Below are 18967 nucleotides of genomic sequence, written 5' to 3' on the forward strand. Positions count from 1 at the left end.
AACTCCATCTAAATTCAGTCCTAAAATGTCTTCACTATAGTGCCCCCACTCTAAGTAAGCCAATATACTTTCTGCATACTAGCATTCCATCAGGCTCACTTCCCAGGCCATTTTATATATCCTGTGATGTTCCTACCCTCTAAGAGGCCGATTGTGCCTAGCCAAACGGACACAAATCAGGTCTCCATGAGGAATTCTTTCCAAACATAATCCCTATCCCATTTAGATAATGTGTTTGTTTTCAGTTGTTTGTGTATCTGCTTTTTCAGCATTCAACTGTAAATATATTGGCACTTGCTCATGGACTCCCTTCCTGGACTCGAAACAAATCAGTATTATCAGAGTCAGGGGTTTCCAATCAACTAATCAAGACATGATTAGTTGAAGCTAGTTATTAACGGTCACAGTCTCAAAAACTTATCTTTCTCTTTGAGTATTTTTCCCTCCTTCTTGCACATGAGGTCTCATTTATTTCTTCTATACCACCATTTCTCTGTGATACATTAATATGTATTACTAATTCTGTGCTCAAATAAGTTTAGGAGGTAATACTGTAACTATGTCATGTCCTTTCAAAATTGAAAAGTAACAATAGATGTTTCGTAATGTATACTGCCTTGGTGTATTTATTTTTCATTTCTTCTTTAAAGTTTGTATTTTCAGATAAACATCTGCAGGTTATATTTTCTTTTCAGGAGCTTATATTAATGTAAATAAAGCTCATCATTATTTTATTTCAATTTAGACAATTCTATATTATTCCTTCTCCCACAGCATACTGGATTAAAACCTTTCTGTTCAACCTGAACTTAAATTTTTAGCCTCAAGAGTGATATTAAATTATAGGAAGTCTCAACATTCTGTCCTTTGACAAGACACTGTTATACACACAAAATAATTGTTAATTCAGTTTAATTTAAGGAAATGTTTAATAGACAAAATTGGCATGTCACAAAAGCATGAAAATAGTATGTAGATAGGATAACTTTTTATTATATTAAAGACAGTACAAACTTAAAAAAGAATGGAATAGTACATAATTTAATGGAATGTTTTATTCTAAAACTAAGCTTTAAAGCTAAAAAATTTGTACGTATCAGATACATAAGGGCAAAAAATTAGGCTTATCACTAACATTAAAAAGACATTAGATATGATTCAAGATATCATTTTTTTAAAAGATTAGATTTTATTGCTTATTATGGCAACTTTATAAATATATCATTATATCAATTGGAGCCTAAAGCAAAGCAATAAAGTAAATTTAGGATTTTTTGTCCTTGGTAAAAAATTTAACATCCTAAATTCACAGCTAGTCCTCTTTAGTTGTACATTCCTTTCTAAGACCAGAATGAGTTAAAAATGGCATCTAATGTTCCCTTGATGTGTTAACTATTTTTAGATATGTGTATTACAGTCCCTCATTCACAGCTTCAATAATACTGCAGCAAAAATGAGCAAAAAACAAAGTGTTGAAGAGTTAATTATATTCATCTCAATTATATGAACTTTTTTTTACATGTAAATACTTTGCACAATTTGCCCTCTCAGTAATTAAACTTACTTACATTATGAATACTGGTGAAAGAAAATAGATCTAAAGTTTCCATTGTGAATATGGTTATCGTACTAATATACATGTTTAAGATTAAATGGCTCAATTAGTAGATAAAGAAACATTAAACTTTTCATTTTATTTCCTACCAACCATTTCACAGTCATAGCTTTAGAAACTCTAAAGTTTGCTCATGATAAGGATCTGCACATTTATTTCCTTGGAAAAAAACTGGTTCTCCAGAAGTTCCTCACACTCTCCAGTAATATTCAATCATTTATAATGGGAAGTTATTAGGAACAATAGAGATACGAGTATGCAAAAGAATTAAGTATTAAATACACCAAGCTCTCCACATTTCCAGGTGAGAAATTTGAGCAATTTAACGATGTATTTGTCCATATTCGTTTACTTGCAGCTTCTCCAAAATGTTATCAAGTAGCTAGTTGTTAAGGCCAACGTCATTTATTTTTACACATTAGAAAACATAAACACACTTTGAAACACTTCACACAATATAAAATAATTACATCCTATCATAAGTGAAGAAAAAGAGCAAAACTTTTCACCAAAAGTCTAATCTAAAACTCAGAAATTCTATTTTCCATAAATCATAAAATTAGATCACTACAGTGGTCATCAAATGGTTTTGCTCATATGTAATTTAATTGGAATGGCATCTCCTAAAGGAATGAATCATGGGGATCCATGGTTATGAAGTCTTGATTAAAGGAATTGTTGAATTGTCCCTTTGGCTCTCCAGAGACTTCATTTTTCCGGGAAACGCATCTTAGTAGATTCAAAGAAAATGAGAGGTATGCCTTTCTTGTGTTAAGTTAAAAGAATGGTGACACTGAAATGGGAGATGAGAAAAGAGAATACCAACTGACTCCAAGTGGCATCTTAAGCGAGTGAAGGATTTGGAAATTGATTCCTTTAAGGCCATCCGTACTCCCCTTGAAATTCTCTGCATACTCCTACGTACCTACACAATTTGAATTCCACTCCTCCCATGTACATAGGAACAGAATTGTTAGCCTGAGCTATGCAGAAAAAGTACTTTTCCTGAGTTACTTCTTTGCCTAAAGAACTGATCATGAAAGTTTCTTATGTTATATTTTGAAAGCTGCTTTTTGGCCACTTGGCTAGCCAAAGTGTACAACTATGTGTCATCTGGAATTTCACATCCCTTTGATCACCCCTGACGTGTTCTGTACATGTATAGATTCTGAACTAAGAGAGCCATTAAGGAATCATAGCATAATTGCTCCATCTATTATGTAAAAGCTTAATTAGGAGCATGTACTGCTATGGAAAACTACTAGGGAAAGATGTAGTCAGGCAGCTTTTACATGTAAAGTATTAAATGGGTGAAAACGGTACATTAAACCATTTTTTAAAAAAAGCTGTATATTACTACTGCTCATCTTAAAACTTAACAAATAAGGCACCTGCCTATGGAATGTCCTAAAATGTTTGGCTCAATTGTAGTACCTAGGTCGGCTTCAAGCAGAAGCAGAAAACCTTCCAGAAAGGATATGTTTGGTGTTCAGTCTCTCAAGATCTGAGCTGACCCTCTCCTGGAATGCCAGCGTGGCTTCACATCCACAAGCATCTTCAGTGGAAATGAGTCTTCGTGCTTCTTCAATGGCTGAAGATAATGACAATACACAAAATATTATAGCTATCTACGAATTATAACATCAGGAAATCTACAATTTAATATTTCTATTTATAAGACTTACCTAAATACATTATCCAGGAGCTAAAAGGATATAACAGAAAGAGGAGAAAATACTATGGAATGTTAATGTCACAGAAAAATTTGTATTAGGTGACATTGAGAAAATGTAATAGTCAAAACTGGGTGATGATTATATGACGGTTCATTATATCCTCTATACTTTTGTGATTGTCAGAAATTATCCATGACATAAATTTTTAAAAAGATGGTTGCTATAAGGGGAGGCCAAGGATACAGAGATTAAACAATCTTACGACACTGTGTCCTCATTAAGAAATGAAAATGAGGACAACAGTCCTCTATTGGTATGGCCAAAATATTTCAAAGATTGAAACTAGTTAATTCCTGATTTCCTATACAGGACTATTATTCTATTGAATAGTTTGAATTGAGAATTCTAGTTCTTACCCATAAATACTTTGGAACTAAAATTTTCAGTTTTGTATTGCCATGTAAGCAAGTGTGAGAGAGTAAGAAAAGTAACTCCTATTTCTGTAATTTAGTGAGACAGCTATTCCTATTCAATATCATAGCCCCTAATGTTGCCAAGAGAAATAATGGTAACCTCCCAGATCTTAAGACTGGTGTGTAATCTTCCAACTGAGTAGTACTATCTTGAGGATAGAGAATGGTCCTTTGTTCCAACATTTTCTCCCACATTCTATGAAGATACAAATAGGGATGGGGGACCATAAACTCTTTTAATTAAATGTAATCTGTCCACCTGTCCAAATCCTAGTGAACACTTTAGGGATAGCCAGCCCAAATCCCATCTTAGCCAGTAAATCAGAAAATATCTATTGAATATCAACTACATGCCAATCATCCATATACAGAGTTTAAAATGGGTACTTACAATACTTGTTTAGTGTCTGTCTTGCCTAAGACAAAGATAGACTCTAAGCTCTATGAAGGCACCGACTCAGTGAGATATTCTAATTAAAACACTCCATAGAAAATTGTAAAACTGGGAGCGTGGTGTCATAACACCAAGGTCAAGGGTTCAGATCCCCTTCTGGCAAGCCACCAAAAAAAATTGTAAAACTGGGATGTAGCAAAATTAAAGGTTGAGAGATGGATCCATTCACAATAGTACCAAAAGGAATAAAATACTAGGAATAAATTTAAAAGAAATACAAGACTTATACACTGAAAACGAGAAAACATTGTTGAAAGAAATTAAAGAAGATCTCAATAAATGGGAAGATTCCCTACGTTAATAGATTGGAAGATTGTTAAAATGGCAGTACTCCCCAAATTGATCTTTAGATTCAAGATAATGCCTATCAAAGTCTCAGCTGCTAGTTTTGCAGAAATTGACAAGTTGATCCTAAAATTTTTATGGAAATACAAGAGACCCAGAATAGCAAAAACAATCTCAAAAAGAAGAACAAAGTTGGGAGACTCACACTTCCTGATTTCAAGTTTTACAAGCTACAGTAATCAAAGCATTGTGGTATTGGCATAAGGATAGACATATGGGTCAATGAAATAGAATTGAGAGTTCAGAAATAAACCCTAAATATATGGTCAGGTGATTTTCAACAAGTGTACCAAGGGAAAGATAATTAGGGAAAGATAGTCCTTTCAATGAATAATGTTGGGACAACTGGATAGCTACATACAAAAGACTGAAGTTGGACCCTTACCCCACATCATATATTTTTAAAAACTGACTCAGAATGGACTATAGACCTAAGTGTAAGAGCAAAACTATAAGACTTAGAAGAAAACACAGGAGAAAATCTTCATTACCTTCGATTAAAAGTGGTTTCTTAAGCATAAAACCAAAAGTAAGAGACCAAAAAAAGAAAAAAAAGATAAATTGGACTGTATCAAAATTAAATTAAAACCTTTCATGTTTCAAAGGACACCATCAAGAAAATGAAAAGGCCCTACAAAATGGGAGAAAATTTTGCAAATCATATCTGCAAAAAAAAAAAAAATGACATATTACAACTGAATAAAAAGAAACTCCAATTTTAAAAATAGGTAAACGAGTTTGAATAGACAAGCAAGATATATAAAAGGCCAATAAGCAACACAAAAAGATGCTCAACATTATTAGTCATTAGGGAAATGCAAATCAAAACCACAATTAGATATTGCCTCACCTTCACAAAGACAGCTAAAATTAAAAAGACAGACAATAACAAATGTTAGCAAAAAAATGGAGAAATTGGAAGCCTCAGTCATTGCTCGTGAGATCCTAAAATGGTGTAACCACTTTAGAAAACAGATTGGCAGTTCCTCAAAATATTAAAGATAGAGTTTCATATGACCCAGCAGTTCCACTTCTAAACTTTAGAAAGAAAAGAGAGAATGGAATCAGATCATGGAGGGCAGACTGTCTGGGAGAGGGGTATAATTGTTTTATTCTGTAGGCAACTGGGAGCCACTGGAGGATTATGATCAGGAGAAAGGATCATAACTGTGCTTTAGACATGAAGAAAGAAAAACTTGCTCCTAGTAGATTCTCCTACCAAATGCAATAGGCTTAAAGGGCCGATCTTCACCTGAACATGTCTTCCTGTCTTCACTCAAAGTGTAGCCGGGATGGCAATCGCAGTGGTAGGATTCTGTCCCATCACTCACACAAATGTGCTGGCAACCATGAGAGCCCAGAGCACACTTGTTACGGACTGGCCGCAAGGGGTGCAGGAAAGAAAATAGTCACATGTTAATTAAGTAGAAAACTAAACAGAAACTTCTGGGAGAAAAAAATCTTCAGTTTGGTCCCAACAAGTGCTGAGAAGGAACTTTCAGTAATCAGCAACACGCCCCATATTTCAGAAGAAAGCGTATTTTTCCCTTTTCATCTCTCACATTCCTTTAGCCTCACTTTTTAACAGAGGCACTCCTTTCCTATTTATTTCTTGCACGTATTTGAGGCTGCTTTCTCTTTTTTCTGCCCACCGCACTGGGTGGCACTGAGTCTTGATTATATTCCAGAAATTACCTTTGGCCTTTCTGGTGACTATCAATGCTTCCAACATCTCCAGCTATTCATATATCATCATCGCCATCAGCGAAAATTATTCAGGACCTAATTGCACATGGAGCTAAATTTGATGCTGCACAAAAAGGGCTGTATTGACCACGGGCCTGCCCTTGATAGCTTACAAAGTAGGACAAGAAACAGTGACCTGGAGACACATACAAGTACACACACACACACACACAAGCTCAGATAGAAAAATAATAACAATGTGAATAGCAACAATAATGATGATGTGTATGATTGAATAATGAAATACTTATTATCTATCACAAGAAAATAACATTTCATGGATGAAGACAGTTTGCCCAAATTTGAGTGGCAGAGTAAAGTGCCATACTAGTCCCGTGTCCAAAGTGGTCCAGGACAAATGAAAATAGCAATTCTTCTTTAGTAAACCCAGAAGGGCTTCCTGGGAGACATAGATTCTTCCTCTGCCATTGCAGGGGCCAAAGTAGTTTATTCTTCTCTAACTGTCCTCTTAAATGTCATTACATGCTCAAAAACCTTCTATGGCTCACCATTGCCTATAGTATAGTTTTGCATGAAATGCAAGGCCCTATATAATCTATCCATAGAGTGCCTTTCTAATCTTAACATGGATATTCTCTTTATCCCTACAATTTAGATTTTTTTTCAGCAAAATGCCTAACAGCAGAATCTTTTATTTTCCCCTCATCCCAGCTGAGTACCCACTCTACAGGTGACAATTGGGCATGCTTTCTGGCCCAGATCGGTGGCTCCACATTTAAATTATAAAGCTTCCTACTACTCAGCAAGGGGAAAGCAGACCATTAGAGGTGATTTGACCATGGTATGTACCCCAGCTTTAGAACAGTACTCTTTATTACTTTAAAATAAATAGATACTAATCTTCCCACCATCTTGTCTTTTGCCCCCTCTCTGTTATCCTGTGCTTTGTGCAGTTAGAAAGTATGGCTTAGTGGTTCAGAGCATATGTAACTACTGCAGCAAGTGCCTGGGTTCAAACCCTGGCTCTGCTACTTACTAACTGAGTAACCATGGGCAAATTACTTAATTTGTGCCTCGGTTTCCTCCTGTACTTGCTGTGAGGATTAAAGGCAAGACTGTGTCTAAAATGCCTAGAAGGGCATGAGGCCTGAAGGAGGCCCTGGAAAAGCGTTCGCTACCATCATCTGGGAGTGTTGCCTGGAGTAGTCTGCCTTAACTGAAAATTTTCTTTGATGTTTTATGTTCTTTTTTTTCTTAAATAAAATGTTTCATTTTATTCTATAATACCTGTTAAAATTAAAGTTTGCTTTTGTTTCGTTTTTCCAGGTCCTCAATGTTCCTGGCAGCTTAGAGAGCCAACTGGGATATCTGTAACCAGTTTGCGAAGTGCAGTTCTGTGTGAGTCCTCTCCACCCCAACTGACCATCCTGCTCCCCTGGACAAACCAATGCAAGGCACTTCCTGCCAGTGCTATTCTCCTCTTGTCTAATCTTCACCATCCTTCAAGGCCCAACTTCAGTCCCGCCTGCTCTACTTCCTTCCCAGCATCCACCCACCCAGCTCTATGGCCCTTAGCTCCTGTCAGTTCCTCTCCCTGTCTACTTATTCTTTGCCTTTGTAAGGAGTTCTCTTCTTACCCAGGCTGTAAGTTGCTCAGAGACAGAAACTTACACGTCTCTATCCTCAGTGCTTACTGTAGTCCTAGGAACAAAGTGGATGCTCAGTACTCTTTTACTGACTTCATTTTTTAAAAAAGGGAATGGGTGATATGCCATTTCCCTTACCTATCTTGACAAGATCCCATAATATATCTCCTCATGGGAGAGGAAAATATACATAAAATCTAAAAAATAACATGCCAGAAGTCAACACCACTTTGAGAGCTAGGAATTTCTCTTAGGAGTGATTTTACATTTATAAACGCCACCCTGTTCTGCCAGTGAGTTTAAATCAAATTAATGAGGATTAGCAGTCCTGGCATGGGCTCATTAGCCAAGTCATAAGGCTCAGATTCACTGAAGAGTGATCATTTAGAAACTGTCAGGGAATGACTTGCTTCAAACTTACTGGAAGATCTGTGTGGGTCTAATTCATACATTTACAAAGTCTCCTTTACTAAAACAATCCAGCTTTAAGATTAACGCTACGGAAAAGTTCCAGGCCAAGTTTTAACTGGAAAAAGATCAGTTCAGCCTATCACATCAAATAGTTACTGTCCAACTGACTTCCTCTATAGAGCTTTTATTTGCTTAAGAAGTCCCCAGTGTGCAGAGCTATAAAATTTTCCTGCATAAAGACCCTACATTTAATTAGCTTTTTTCATATCTGCCACTCCCTACCATTGCTTGGTAATTTTCTGAAATGATCTATGTTTGCAAAATCCAGTGAGCTCACCACCCTCTGAGCAATGTGCGCCTTAGTCTGTAAGCATGCCAGAATGTCTGAACGCTGATTCTCTAAGTTACTTTTAAGAACCTCTCGCCTGGCAAATTGCAAGTTGGTTTCACTGCCACAGAAAGCCAAGTATGAAAGATTTTCTTCAGTGGACCTTACCTGAACATGTTTTTTTATCTGCATTCCGAGTGTAGCCCTCATAGCATTCACAGTGATAGGACCCAGCTCTGTCATTCACACAAATGTGCTGACACCCATGTGTACCAAGAGCGCATTTATCTTGAGCTGTCAAACAAAAGTCCAAGAGAAAATAAATGAAAAGACGAAGGGTCTTTTCTTACCTATAGATATAGCCCTTCTTATCTGCAGCTAAAAATATGGGTATATAAGAGGAAACCTTACTGGAAGCTAATCAAAGCCATCAGCACTATGTGCTCTAACTAGAAGTTAGCTGAGTTAAATAAAATCCTATACATATAATAATTACTCTCTGCCCTTCCTCAGTTATTTTTGAAAGTCATCAATATTGAGTTTTTATAGCCTAACTGTCTCCTAAATACCTTCTAAAACATTCCTTTTAGGTTTATTGGATTTACCCCAACTCAGAGGGATACCAACAGTTGTGTGGCTAATTACACTAGATTTAGAAAAACATAAAGGTAGTTTGAAAAAATTGTAGTCCAACCCTCTCCCATTATAAATAAGAAAAATGAGCCCAAAGGAGATCAGTTGACTCAGAGCAGCATCAGAACTCAAGACCCAAATTTTCAGTCCATGCACTTTCCTCTGTACCGATATTATATTAACTATATTTTATTTTAAGCTTTCATTTTGAAGTAACTTCAGAGTTATGAAAAAGTTGCAAAAATAGTGCAGAGTTCTTGTACTTCACGCTGTTTCCCCAGACATTAATAACTTATGCAACCATAGTATGATTATCAAAAACAGGAAATTAATATTGATATAAAACAATTAACTAATCTACAGACTTTATTCAAATATTTCCAGTTGTTCCACTGATGTTCTTTTTCTGGTCCAGGATCCAGTCGTGGATCCCATGTTGCATTGTCTCCTCCAATCTGGGACATTGTTTCAGTCTATCTTTGTCTTTTATGACTCTGATATTTTTGAAAAGTACTGGGAAGTGATTTTGTAGAATTTTTCTTAGTTTAGGTTTGTCTGATGTTTCCTCACGATTCTGAGTTTTTAGCAAGAATACTACAGATGGGCTGTTGTGTCCTCAGTATATCACGTCAGGTGTTACGTGATGTCACTGTGTTAACTTTGATCACTTGGTTAAGCTGGTGTCTGCCAGGTTTCTCCACTGCACAGTTACTGGCTTTCCCTTTGTTAGCAATAAGTATCTTGTGGGGCGTTATTTGATTTTAACTTACTAAATTGCCTGTAGCATTTGAAAGAGACTGTTAGAGATACATACAGAGAAGGAAATGAGCAGCACATCTACACATGTGGGCCATGATACATACATGTTACCATTTCTAACATCTTGGATACCACTTAGAAATGGGAAAAGCTCGAAGGTGCAAGAGAGGAAAACAGACCAAGTTCCCATTCAATGTGGCTTACTCTTCCAACACTGGATAGGTAGGTAGATAGATAAGTAGCAATAGTAAAGACTCCTCCCCACTTACCTGAACAACTTTTTCTGTCCTCATTCAAGGTATAACCTTCGTAGCACTTACAGTGGTAAGAGCCAGTGCCAGTTCTGTCATTCACACAGATGTGTTCACATCCATGAGTGTTAAGAGCACACTTATCGATAGCTAGCAAAATATGATCAGGACAAATGTGAGCACATGAAAAGCATGCAGGAAATAAATAATCACAGGCCACACTACTTACACGCACACACATACACTGTTAATGAAACAGGGAGGGGGCGGCTTGGTACAGAGAAAGGGTATTGGACTAGGAGTTGGGAACTGACTTTCTGGTCTTGGCCCTTTCACTAACAGATCCCTTGATGTGGGTACGTCTTTTCCCTTTGCATCTCAGTTTCATTATCTATAACATGAGTAGGTTGAGGGGGGTTATTTGGGAGATGCTGGTGAAAGAATACAAAATTTCAATTAGAGAAGAGGAATAAGTTCAAGAGATCTATTGTACAACATGATGGTTATAGTTAATAACAATGCACTGTATACTTGAAAATTGCTAAGCGAGTAGATTTTAAATGTTTTTCCACAAAAAAAATGGTAAGTATGTGAGGTAATGGATATGTTAATTAGCTTGATTTAGTCACTTCACAATGTATACTATACATATATCAAAATATCATGTTGTACACAATAAATATATAAAATTTCTATTTGTCAATTTTAAAAAACAATAAATCAAATGAGAGGCTAAATTAAATGATCTCTAAGTTTTCTTCCTCTCAAAAACTTTTTTCTAGGATTTTAAAAAATGAACCTAATTCCCATTCTTCATTGATGCTATGTGAGTATTCATGTACCAGACAAGTGAGGACCTCTCTAAATTTTCTTATACTTCTTGATTTCATGAGCATCTACGTTCATGGAGAGGAAGGAGCAGCTTGTATTTAATTAGATAAAGTCCAGGCAAAATTCCAGATCCTCAAAATGACCAAGAGTTTTGGAATTCCTCCTTACTAGCGTTCTCTCCTACTAACCCTTTTCTTCAAAACTAGTAAGAAGTACTACAAATGGCTGGTTTATGTTATATCTCACTTTTCTCCCTGTGTTCCTTTTCGAGGAATATTGTTGATGAACAACAGTAAAGCAGCCAATAGTCAGCATAAGGCTAGTCCCAAACCTGGAGCGTACGTCCCCAAATAACTTCTGGTCAGCCCTGGTCCCCTAAGCAGGCCTCACCTGAGCACGTTTTCTTGTCGGCATTCAAGGTGTATCCTTGGCTACACTCACAGTGGTGCTTGCCGTCCCCATCACTGATGCACACGTGTTGGCACTGGTGTGTGCCCAGCACACACGGGTCTAGGGCTGAGCAAAGGAAGTTCACAGAAGTCAGTGTGGATGTGTAAGAAGCATTTCAATACTTTGTCCCGAGGCAGAAAGACATGGCTCTCCAGATCCTTTTCCAATTCTGTCTTTAGTTCACTATAAAAATGGGCTATTTGTTTTCTGCCTCTGGCTTATTAGCAATACCACTCTTAAGCTAGAAATGTTACTAATTTAAAGTTACAGATCTTGCTGTAGAATTTTTCAAAGGAGAAAGGGAATTATGAATTTAGAGCTGAAGCCAAACACTTACAAGGGTGTGGCAACTTGATGTTTTATTTGGTTTATCCACCTGCCGATGAAAAGATGCTTCCCAAACACAAGGAATAGGGAGAACGATAATGTACTGCCTGAGTGCTCTGAGCTAGGTGTCTCACTGCAGCCAGAATCTGGTTTCCCAGGATCCTATAGTTTGTGTCTAAACAGAATTCACACACAAGCATGTCTCTGGGCCTGGAACTCACTCTACACTTTGATGGTGATACATCTTTGAACATCCAAATGGTGAAGGGCAATTTGGGTAACTGTCTTCTGAATGCAACATGGGTTCTTGAGCCCAAATATATATGTATCCAGCTTTGGGGCCTCTAATATCTACAAGGAGAATGAACTCACAAGCTAAATACAAAGAGGTTAAAAGAAAAGGAAGAACAAAATAAATGAGACTACATTAGCTAAACTGTATCTCCACCTTTTTGCTCCTGGAACCATTTATATCTCATTGGAAATTTTCTTCCCTAGTAACATGTTTTGAAAGTTGAATCAATGAATTTAGTCATTTCTGAGAAACCAAGGAGGCCTGTTGGAGGTGGCTGGCACTCCTATGTCAGGTAACCCAGCCTCCATTGACCTTGGCAACAGGACAAGGCTAATATTTTACCAAGAAGGGCCTTTTCATGAAATGATCTTTCCAAACGGATGACTACAACAAGCTACCCCTTAGTCTTTTTTCCATAGAGAGAACATTTTTCCCCCAGAACAAGCAGGTCTTTTGTACCAGAAGGAAAAGATTGCCACTCACCACGTGTTACTTTATGGCCTTCACGCCCAACCCCAGGTGCTAGCTTTGAGACCCAACATTGCCACAGACCAGCGTCTTGATGGAAAAGCTCTCACCCACAAGCATGAGGGGGTTTTCCTGGGAGAAAGAAAGCTACCTTCTTTTTGGAAACCAATGACTGCCAAGTAGATGCCACTAAAGCCTGGTGGCTTTGAAGGCCCGGTTTCCTGAGACAAGAAAGACAAGGGGATCCCAGCCAAGTCTGGCTGAGATGAGACCAAACTTTACCCCAGACCAAGATTTCATCTCCTATTTCCTGACAAACTTGTGATTGCTGGGTTTCAAATTAATTTAGATCTAAAGTTTCCTTGAAATTTACAATTGTAATTATTGGTTCACTTGTTTGTCTTACCCCCACCCCCAGAATGTTACTTGATTGCTAGAGAGGGACTACCTTTATCTTTGTATCATCCGTGATCAATAAATGCATGTTGAGTAAGTAAATGTGGAATAAATTATATAGCAGAAAGGTATCTATATTTAAAAAATCACCTGAACTATAAATTTGTCCAGACCAGCTTAGATTATTCCATAGAGAACTTGAAAAGATTATCTCCAAATGGTAAAAAAATAAATCATGAGTCTCACAAATCATAATTCTCTCAGTGACTCAAAATAAACCCCAGCCTTGAATGGATTTGTATTCATGGATTTGGATAATCATACTAAAAATACCAATGAAATTAGCATGTTCATATTCAAACTTCATCCTAAAGAAAGACAAGAGTAGAAGAGTAACTGAATGCTTTTTTTTTTTTAATCTGCTTCTTGCTATATTTCAAGTGAGCTGAAACCCCAGTCTTCCTGGTCCCTAATTCTATTCTTCAACAAAGAATAATCAGAACAAGAGCCAAATCTGAAAACTAGAGTATTCACTAAATGCACACTCCAAGTGACAGTTACACTGGAATATAGGTCCGCTGATCTTTCCATGGCCAGACACCGCTCTGTCTTCTGCAGGAGAATAAGCAGAGTTCTGTTAAATCTAGAGAGGGCAAACCTAAAGAAAATATCTGAGGGAAAAAATATACTGGGGGAGCAGAGAGGACAAGAGGCATCTTGACTTTTGTTTTTGTTTTTTGAGGTTTTTTGACCTGAGCAGGGGACAGCAGGATCATTTATCCTGGACATTTCCAGACCTTCACATTTCTAATGCAAACATGAAGATTTTATGAGCAAACTAAGTGATATATAATGCAGCTCTATATTCCTGAACCAACATAGTGTGTTTCAGTTGGGGAGAAAAAAAAACAAAAAACATTGCATATATTTAAGCTTTCCATAAAATGTCCACCAAAAAAAAAAAAAGAATAAATCTCTCTCTGGGTACACAGTGTCTGAATATAGCATCCTTTTTACTTGGAAGCAAAGACTTACCAACTTACCACAAAAGGTTTCCTGGAATCTAGAGGAAAGTTTCTCAATGACCCCATAGGTCTCCACGTAGAAAACATGTTCATCCAGGGGTTCACTGGCAATCATCTTGAGGGACTCCATGTCTGCCCGGTCCACACCTACCGCATAAAGCTCAATACCAGATGCCCGGGCCCGAGCCGCCACCTCGTTCACCTGGTCCTGGGGCCGCCCATCTGTCACGATGATGGCCACCTTAGGGATGCTGGAGGCAGTCCCCCGAGCTCCTGCCTCCACCGTGAAGGCTTCATCCATTGCTGTCTGGATAGCCAGCCCCGACATGGTGCCTGTAGACAAGGGTGTGATTCGTGCCACGGCCTGTTTCAGGGATTGCTTATCTGTGTAGGCCTGGAGATGGAACTCGATCTTCACAGTGCTAGCATAGTTCACCACTGCCACCCGTGTGTCAGCTTCCCCAATGTCCAGAGTGTCAATTATTTGGGAGACAAAGGTTTTCACTTTGGTGAATTCCAGCGGCCGTACGCTACGAGAACTATCGATGATAAACACCAAGTCCAAAGGCCTGCTCTTGCAAACACCTGCAAAGAAGGGTGTGGGAAGCAAAAAAGACTAAGCAATGATCACAGCCAGAAATGAGACAGTCCTCACGCCCAGAGAACTCTGGGATCCTAGGAGGCCAGGCAAGACAGCATCCCCTAACCCCAACACACCACAGCCTGCTACCTTCCCCAAGCCCATCCTCCCTTTTGGGTATTGAAAGCACCAAAGCCTTCAGAATTCCCTTCTGAGAATTCACAAAGAGGTATGAAGTTTCCCCAAATACCTCACCTATAGGCTGGCTGAGCTCTGAAATTTCGCTTAGAACCTCATCCCTCTGCTTAAGATTTTGTTCCCAAGGTTTCTCTTGACTGTTAGGAATGAATCTTGGCCATCTGAGGCAATGGGACAAAGTGCCTCTGAACAGTGTAAAAGGCCCTAGTCTCTCAGGCCAGTGTCACTGCACACTACCCTGCCCAGGCCACAGACAATGGCAGAGCTTCAGGCAAGTTACTCTGGTACTCTTCTAGTGGCTTCCTTCTTTTTTCCACTTCCTGGGGGATAAAAACCATTCCAGAGCAGCCCTAAATTCTCCCTCCATCTGGTCATTCATGCCTGTCTAGTGAACACTGGGGCTTGACTAGAGCCCTGAGCTAGTTGAAAGTAGAAAAGAGGGTGAAAACTTACTCTCACATGTGTTTATTGCACTTCCAACTTTATGAGCATGTTTTCTTTATTTAAGAAGCAGAGATTGTAATCTGATATCTATCCTACCGCCCCCAGTAAACTTTCTTGGTCATCTCTCTCTCACTTATTCATTCACCAAATAATTTTTTTGGGGGGCCCTACACGTATGAAGAAGCCCTGGGGCTGTAAAAGCAGATAAGCTAGTTCCCCACCCTCAACGTACTTACATCATATCTACACGAATGTACCTGGCACACTATAGTTAGCACAATAAATTTTAGTTTTCATCTGTTCTTTTCTGTTCTTTCCTATTTCCCCCAACCATGTTTTCACATCCCCTCTACTAGCCACCAAAAATCAAGTCCACATGTCAGGACTATTATCTAGCCAGTTATTAAAATTCTTTTTCAAGCCATTCCCCCTTCTCATCCAAAATACACACACACATGCACCCTACATGGAAATGAGAGCCTTGGGAACGAAGTGTCACTCAGGGCTCTTTCCTTTCCTGATAATGGGCTGGATGTTGATGCTACTCTAAGAAGGCAATTTTCTCAGTGAGGAGGGGAAAAAAGGTAGATTCAAAATAAATTCCTAGGTTAAGCAGTTAATGAAAGAAAAAGCCTTATTGGAATAGGGATTACACTTCAGTATAGTTTTCTTTTAAAAGCTGAAAATTATCCTCTTGGTTATATCCTACTGCCTGGAGGAATTCAATTGAGAAAAATAATATCTTATTTTGAATAACACTTATCACAGAGGATTAATACAACAACATTGTGAAGTGTCGGGGGAGCAGGGGGTTTTTTAATACCCATTTTACAGGTAAGAAACCTGAGGTTCAGAGAGGTGTGAGAACTAGAAAGCGATAGGGCATGGATTGGACTCCAGGTTTCCTGCCTCCCAGGCCTGGAGTCTTTCTAGCGCACCACAGTTGCCAGTCTCAGAAGTCACATTTTTCCACTACAAAAATCAATATTATCTCATGTACCTAGTAAACATGGTGCATGTTGACTTTGAACTACCACTCTGAAATATGCTGTATGTCATGTATTTAGTTAACTCAAAAGGAATTAAAACTCTTTCTTTTTTAAAACAACTTTAGAATGTTACTTCATCCCTTGAGATCCCCTGGATCAGGAGCAAGGAAAAAGAACTATGTTAAAAATCCTTCCTGGAGATGGGTCTAGGTATTTATCAATAATTTGAGTAAAAGAAAAAATAAGTGATGATATGAACCCTACAATTGACAATGCTTTCACCAACAGCCAAATGGTGTCCTTCTTGTAATTACGTGTGCGTGATTCCTTCCTCAGGGAGGCTACAGGAGGTGTGGCAGACAGAATAATGCTCCTCTCCAAAAATATCCATTTCCTAATCCTAGGAAACTATATGAGGGGCCTTCAAAAAGTTCATGAAAAGATTCGTATTATCTTTTAATTCCACTTTTCCATGAAATTTTTGAAGTACCCTCATGCTTTTGTGACTTTACATGGCAAAAGAAACTTTGCAGGTATAATTAAGCTAAAGACCTTGCGATGGGGAGGTTATCCTGGATTTTTCAGGTCGGTCCAATGTAATTATGCAGGCTTCTAAAAGCGGCAAGAGGGAGGCTGAAGAGGAGGTGCAAATGGTGAGATGCGAGAAAGACTCAACCTGCTGTTGCTGGCTTTGAAGATGGAGGAAAAAGGCCATGAGTGAAGGAATGCAGCAGCCTCTACAAGCTGGAAAAGGCAAAAGGGAAACAGATTCTCCCCTAGAGCCTCCTGAAAGGAACGCAGCCCTGCCAGCGCCTTGACTTTAGCCCAGTGAGACCAGTGTCAGGTTTCTGACCTACAGAACTCTAAGATAATTAGTTGTTGTAAGCCACTTAAATTCATGGTAATTCACTACAGCAGCAATAGAAAACTTACACGAGTATTGACCAGGGTGGCAGGAAATTCTATGAGCATCTGATTCCTTCCTGATTTGTAGCCCCTCGGTAACAATCATCAATTGTTTTTTAATCTTGCTACCATTTATTAGACAGCAGCAATTTGATTCTCAAGAACAAAGAAACTGAGATTTTGAATCTCCTAAAATGTTTCCACATTCAAAATTTCACCAACTTCTGATGGCCCTGCCAGAAATAAAAGCCCACAGCAAAGATTAGCAGTTGCTAAAGGAGAGGATTTTGCTATTAGGGTTTCTAAAAGGAGAGGATTTGGAAAAGGGTAGAACGTGGCATTTATTGAGGGGTTATCATTCAGGATCAGGTTTGCACTCTAGGTAATAAAGGACCAGTGCAGCTTAGGGGGAACATGGCCACCCCGTGCAGATTCTCTCCTCCTGCTCACAGTCCCATCCCCGAGAGGCGTGGGTCAGGACTGTAGGTAAGGTTAACATCTAGAAGAAAGGCTTTTCCCCCATTCCTGTCCTGGAGCACCCAGCTGGCTCCAGCTGAATTTAACCCTTGTGAACCTCCGCACCTCCTGCCTCAGCGGCAATGCTTTTGCCATTTCAAATACTGGGGCTGCTGGAGGAAAGAGTCCCTGGAGCTCTTTTCAGCATATCCAGAAATGTGTAGTAGGAAACAGCAGCACACTGGCCAGATGAGACTGGACACCCAGAAAATGGTTTGGTGCAGCCTCTCTTTAGCAAGACCGAAGCTGGACTTTTTAGTAATAAAGATAAAATAGTATATGAACCATATTAAGAGCTTGGCACGTTGGGACAGTAGGAAGAGCCCTTGCTTGGGATTTCAGAGCCCTGAGTTTTATTCTGGGTCCCTGCACTTTGATGAGCGTTGGTTTCCCTGTATGTGTCTGGGGGTGTGTCCGATGATTTGTCAGCTTTGCTACCCTGGGAGCTTCACTGTGCCTCAGGAACCCATTACTGACAAAGAAGGGAAACGGAATTGTTTGCCAAAGATCCCAAGTGTCTTGGGTCTTTGAGGATCAAAGAGAGCCTAGGTGGGGGCCCCGTCAGTTCAAGCAGAACATCTGTTCAGAGCCAGGAGAACAGGGTTCACACTAGGATGGTTGCGGGACAGGTCTGGGCGGCCAGGTGGCTCTTCAAGTTTCCTTCCTGGCCTCACACCGCCACCCCTGACCTTCCTTCAAGTCTGAATTCTAGGCCAGATCCTGGACTCCGCTGAGGCAGCTTGAGGATTGTGGGGAGGGGAGGAAAATCCCACACCGACCCTGGACAGAGATGGAGGGATTTCAAGAGAACTAAAATCAGCATCTCAGCTGAACCAAGAGGTCAGGACTGGACAGAGCTGGCAGGCAGCCAGGCGTTCCCACTGGGGAAGGCTGCCGGAGTTTGGGCCTCAAGAGACCCACATTCCAGCCTGGAAATATGAGTGACCTTGGGCATCTCCCTTCCCTTCTCTGGACCTCAGTTTCCCCACAGGACTCATCCAGGGTTGGGGGGGGGAGCGATTCTTTCTCCCGCCCACAGTCTGCCTGAGGCTGGGGTGCAGCCAACGCTTGCAGAATGCCCGAGGCTTTTCCTCCCGTGCCCACCAGGCCCTCCCACCCTCTCTCCCGCAGGCCTGCCCCGCTCCTGTCCCTCCCGGGCTGGAGCCGTCTCCCGCCAGCGCCCGACGGTACCTGGCGCGGGGGCCCCGGCATGGGGCGCGCCGCTGGGAGCCGCGGGCGTGGGG

The 18967-nt window shown here is 39.6% G+C and overlaps 1 protein-coding gene across 1 annotated transcript; it reads right to left on the reverse strand.

The window, feature by feature from the left end:
* Positions 1-895: 895 nt before the first annotated feature.
* MATN3 (matrilin 3) lies at positions 896-16692 on the reverse strand. Its single transcript, XM_008573361.1, has 9 exons — positions 16616-16692; positions 14926-15029; positions 14109-14675; positions 11520-11645; positions 10317-10448; positions 8824-8949; positions 5816-5941; positions 3096-3206; positions 896-1993 (listed from the first exon to the last, which is right to left on the reverse strand). Exons 1-9 carry the CDS (start codon positions 16690-16692, stop codon positions 1938-1940), a joined length of 1425 nt encoding a protein of 474 aa, XP_008571583.1. The 3' UTR covers positions 896-1937.
* Between the last annotated feature and the right edge of the window lie 2275 nt (positions 16693-18967).

The sequence above is a fragment of the Galeopterus variegatus genome, unplaced genomic scaffold (assembly GCF_000696425.1).
Source record: "Galeopterus variegatus unplaced genomic scaffold, G_variegatus-3.0.2 Scaffold52, whole genome shotgun sequence".
Classification (NCBI taxonomy): Eukaryota; Metazoa; Chordata; class Mammalia; order Dermoptera; family Cynocephalidae; genus Galeopterus; species Galeopterus variegatus.

Excerpts from the sequence above, each read along its gene's own strand:
- MATN3 (XM_008573361.1), bottom strand. The coding sequence starts at position 16,692 with ATGGATATTTTTGGAGAGGAGCATTATTCTGTCTGCCACACCTCCTGT. Across the intron at positions 15,030-16,615 it reads GAGGAAGGAATCACGCACAC|ATGGCCAAGATTCATTCCTA; the intron begins GTAATTACAAGA and ends CCATTGCCTCAG. Across the intron at positions 11,646-14,108 it reads ATTCCAGGAAACCTTTTGTG|CCCTAGACCCGTGTGTGCTG; the intron begins GTAAGTTGGTAA and ends TCCTTTGCTCAG.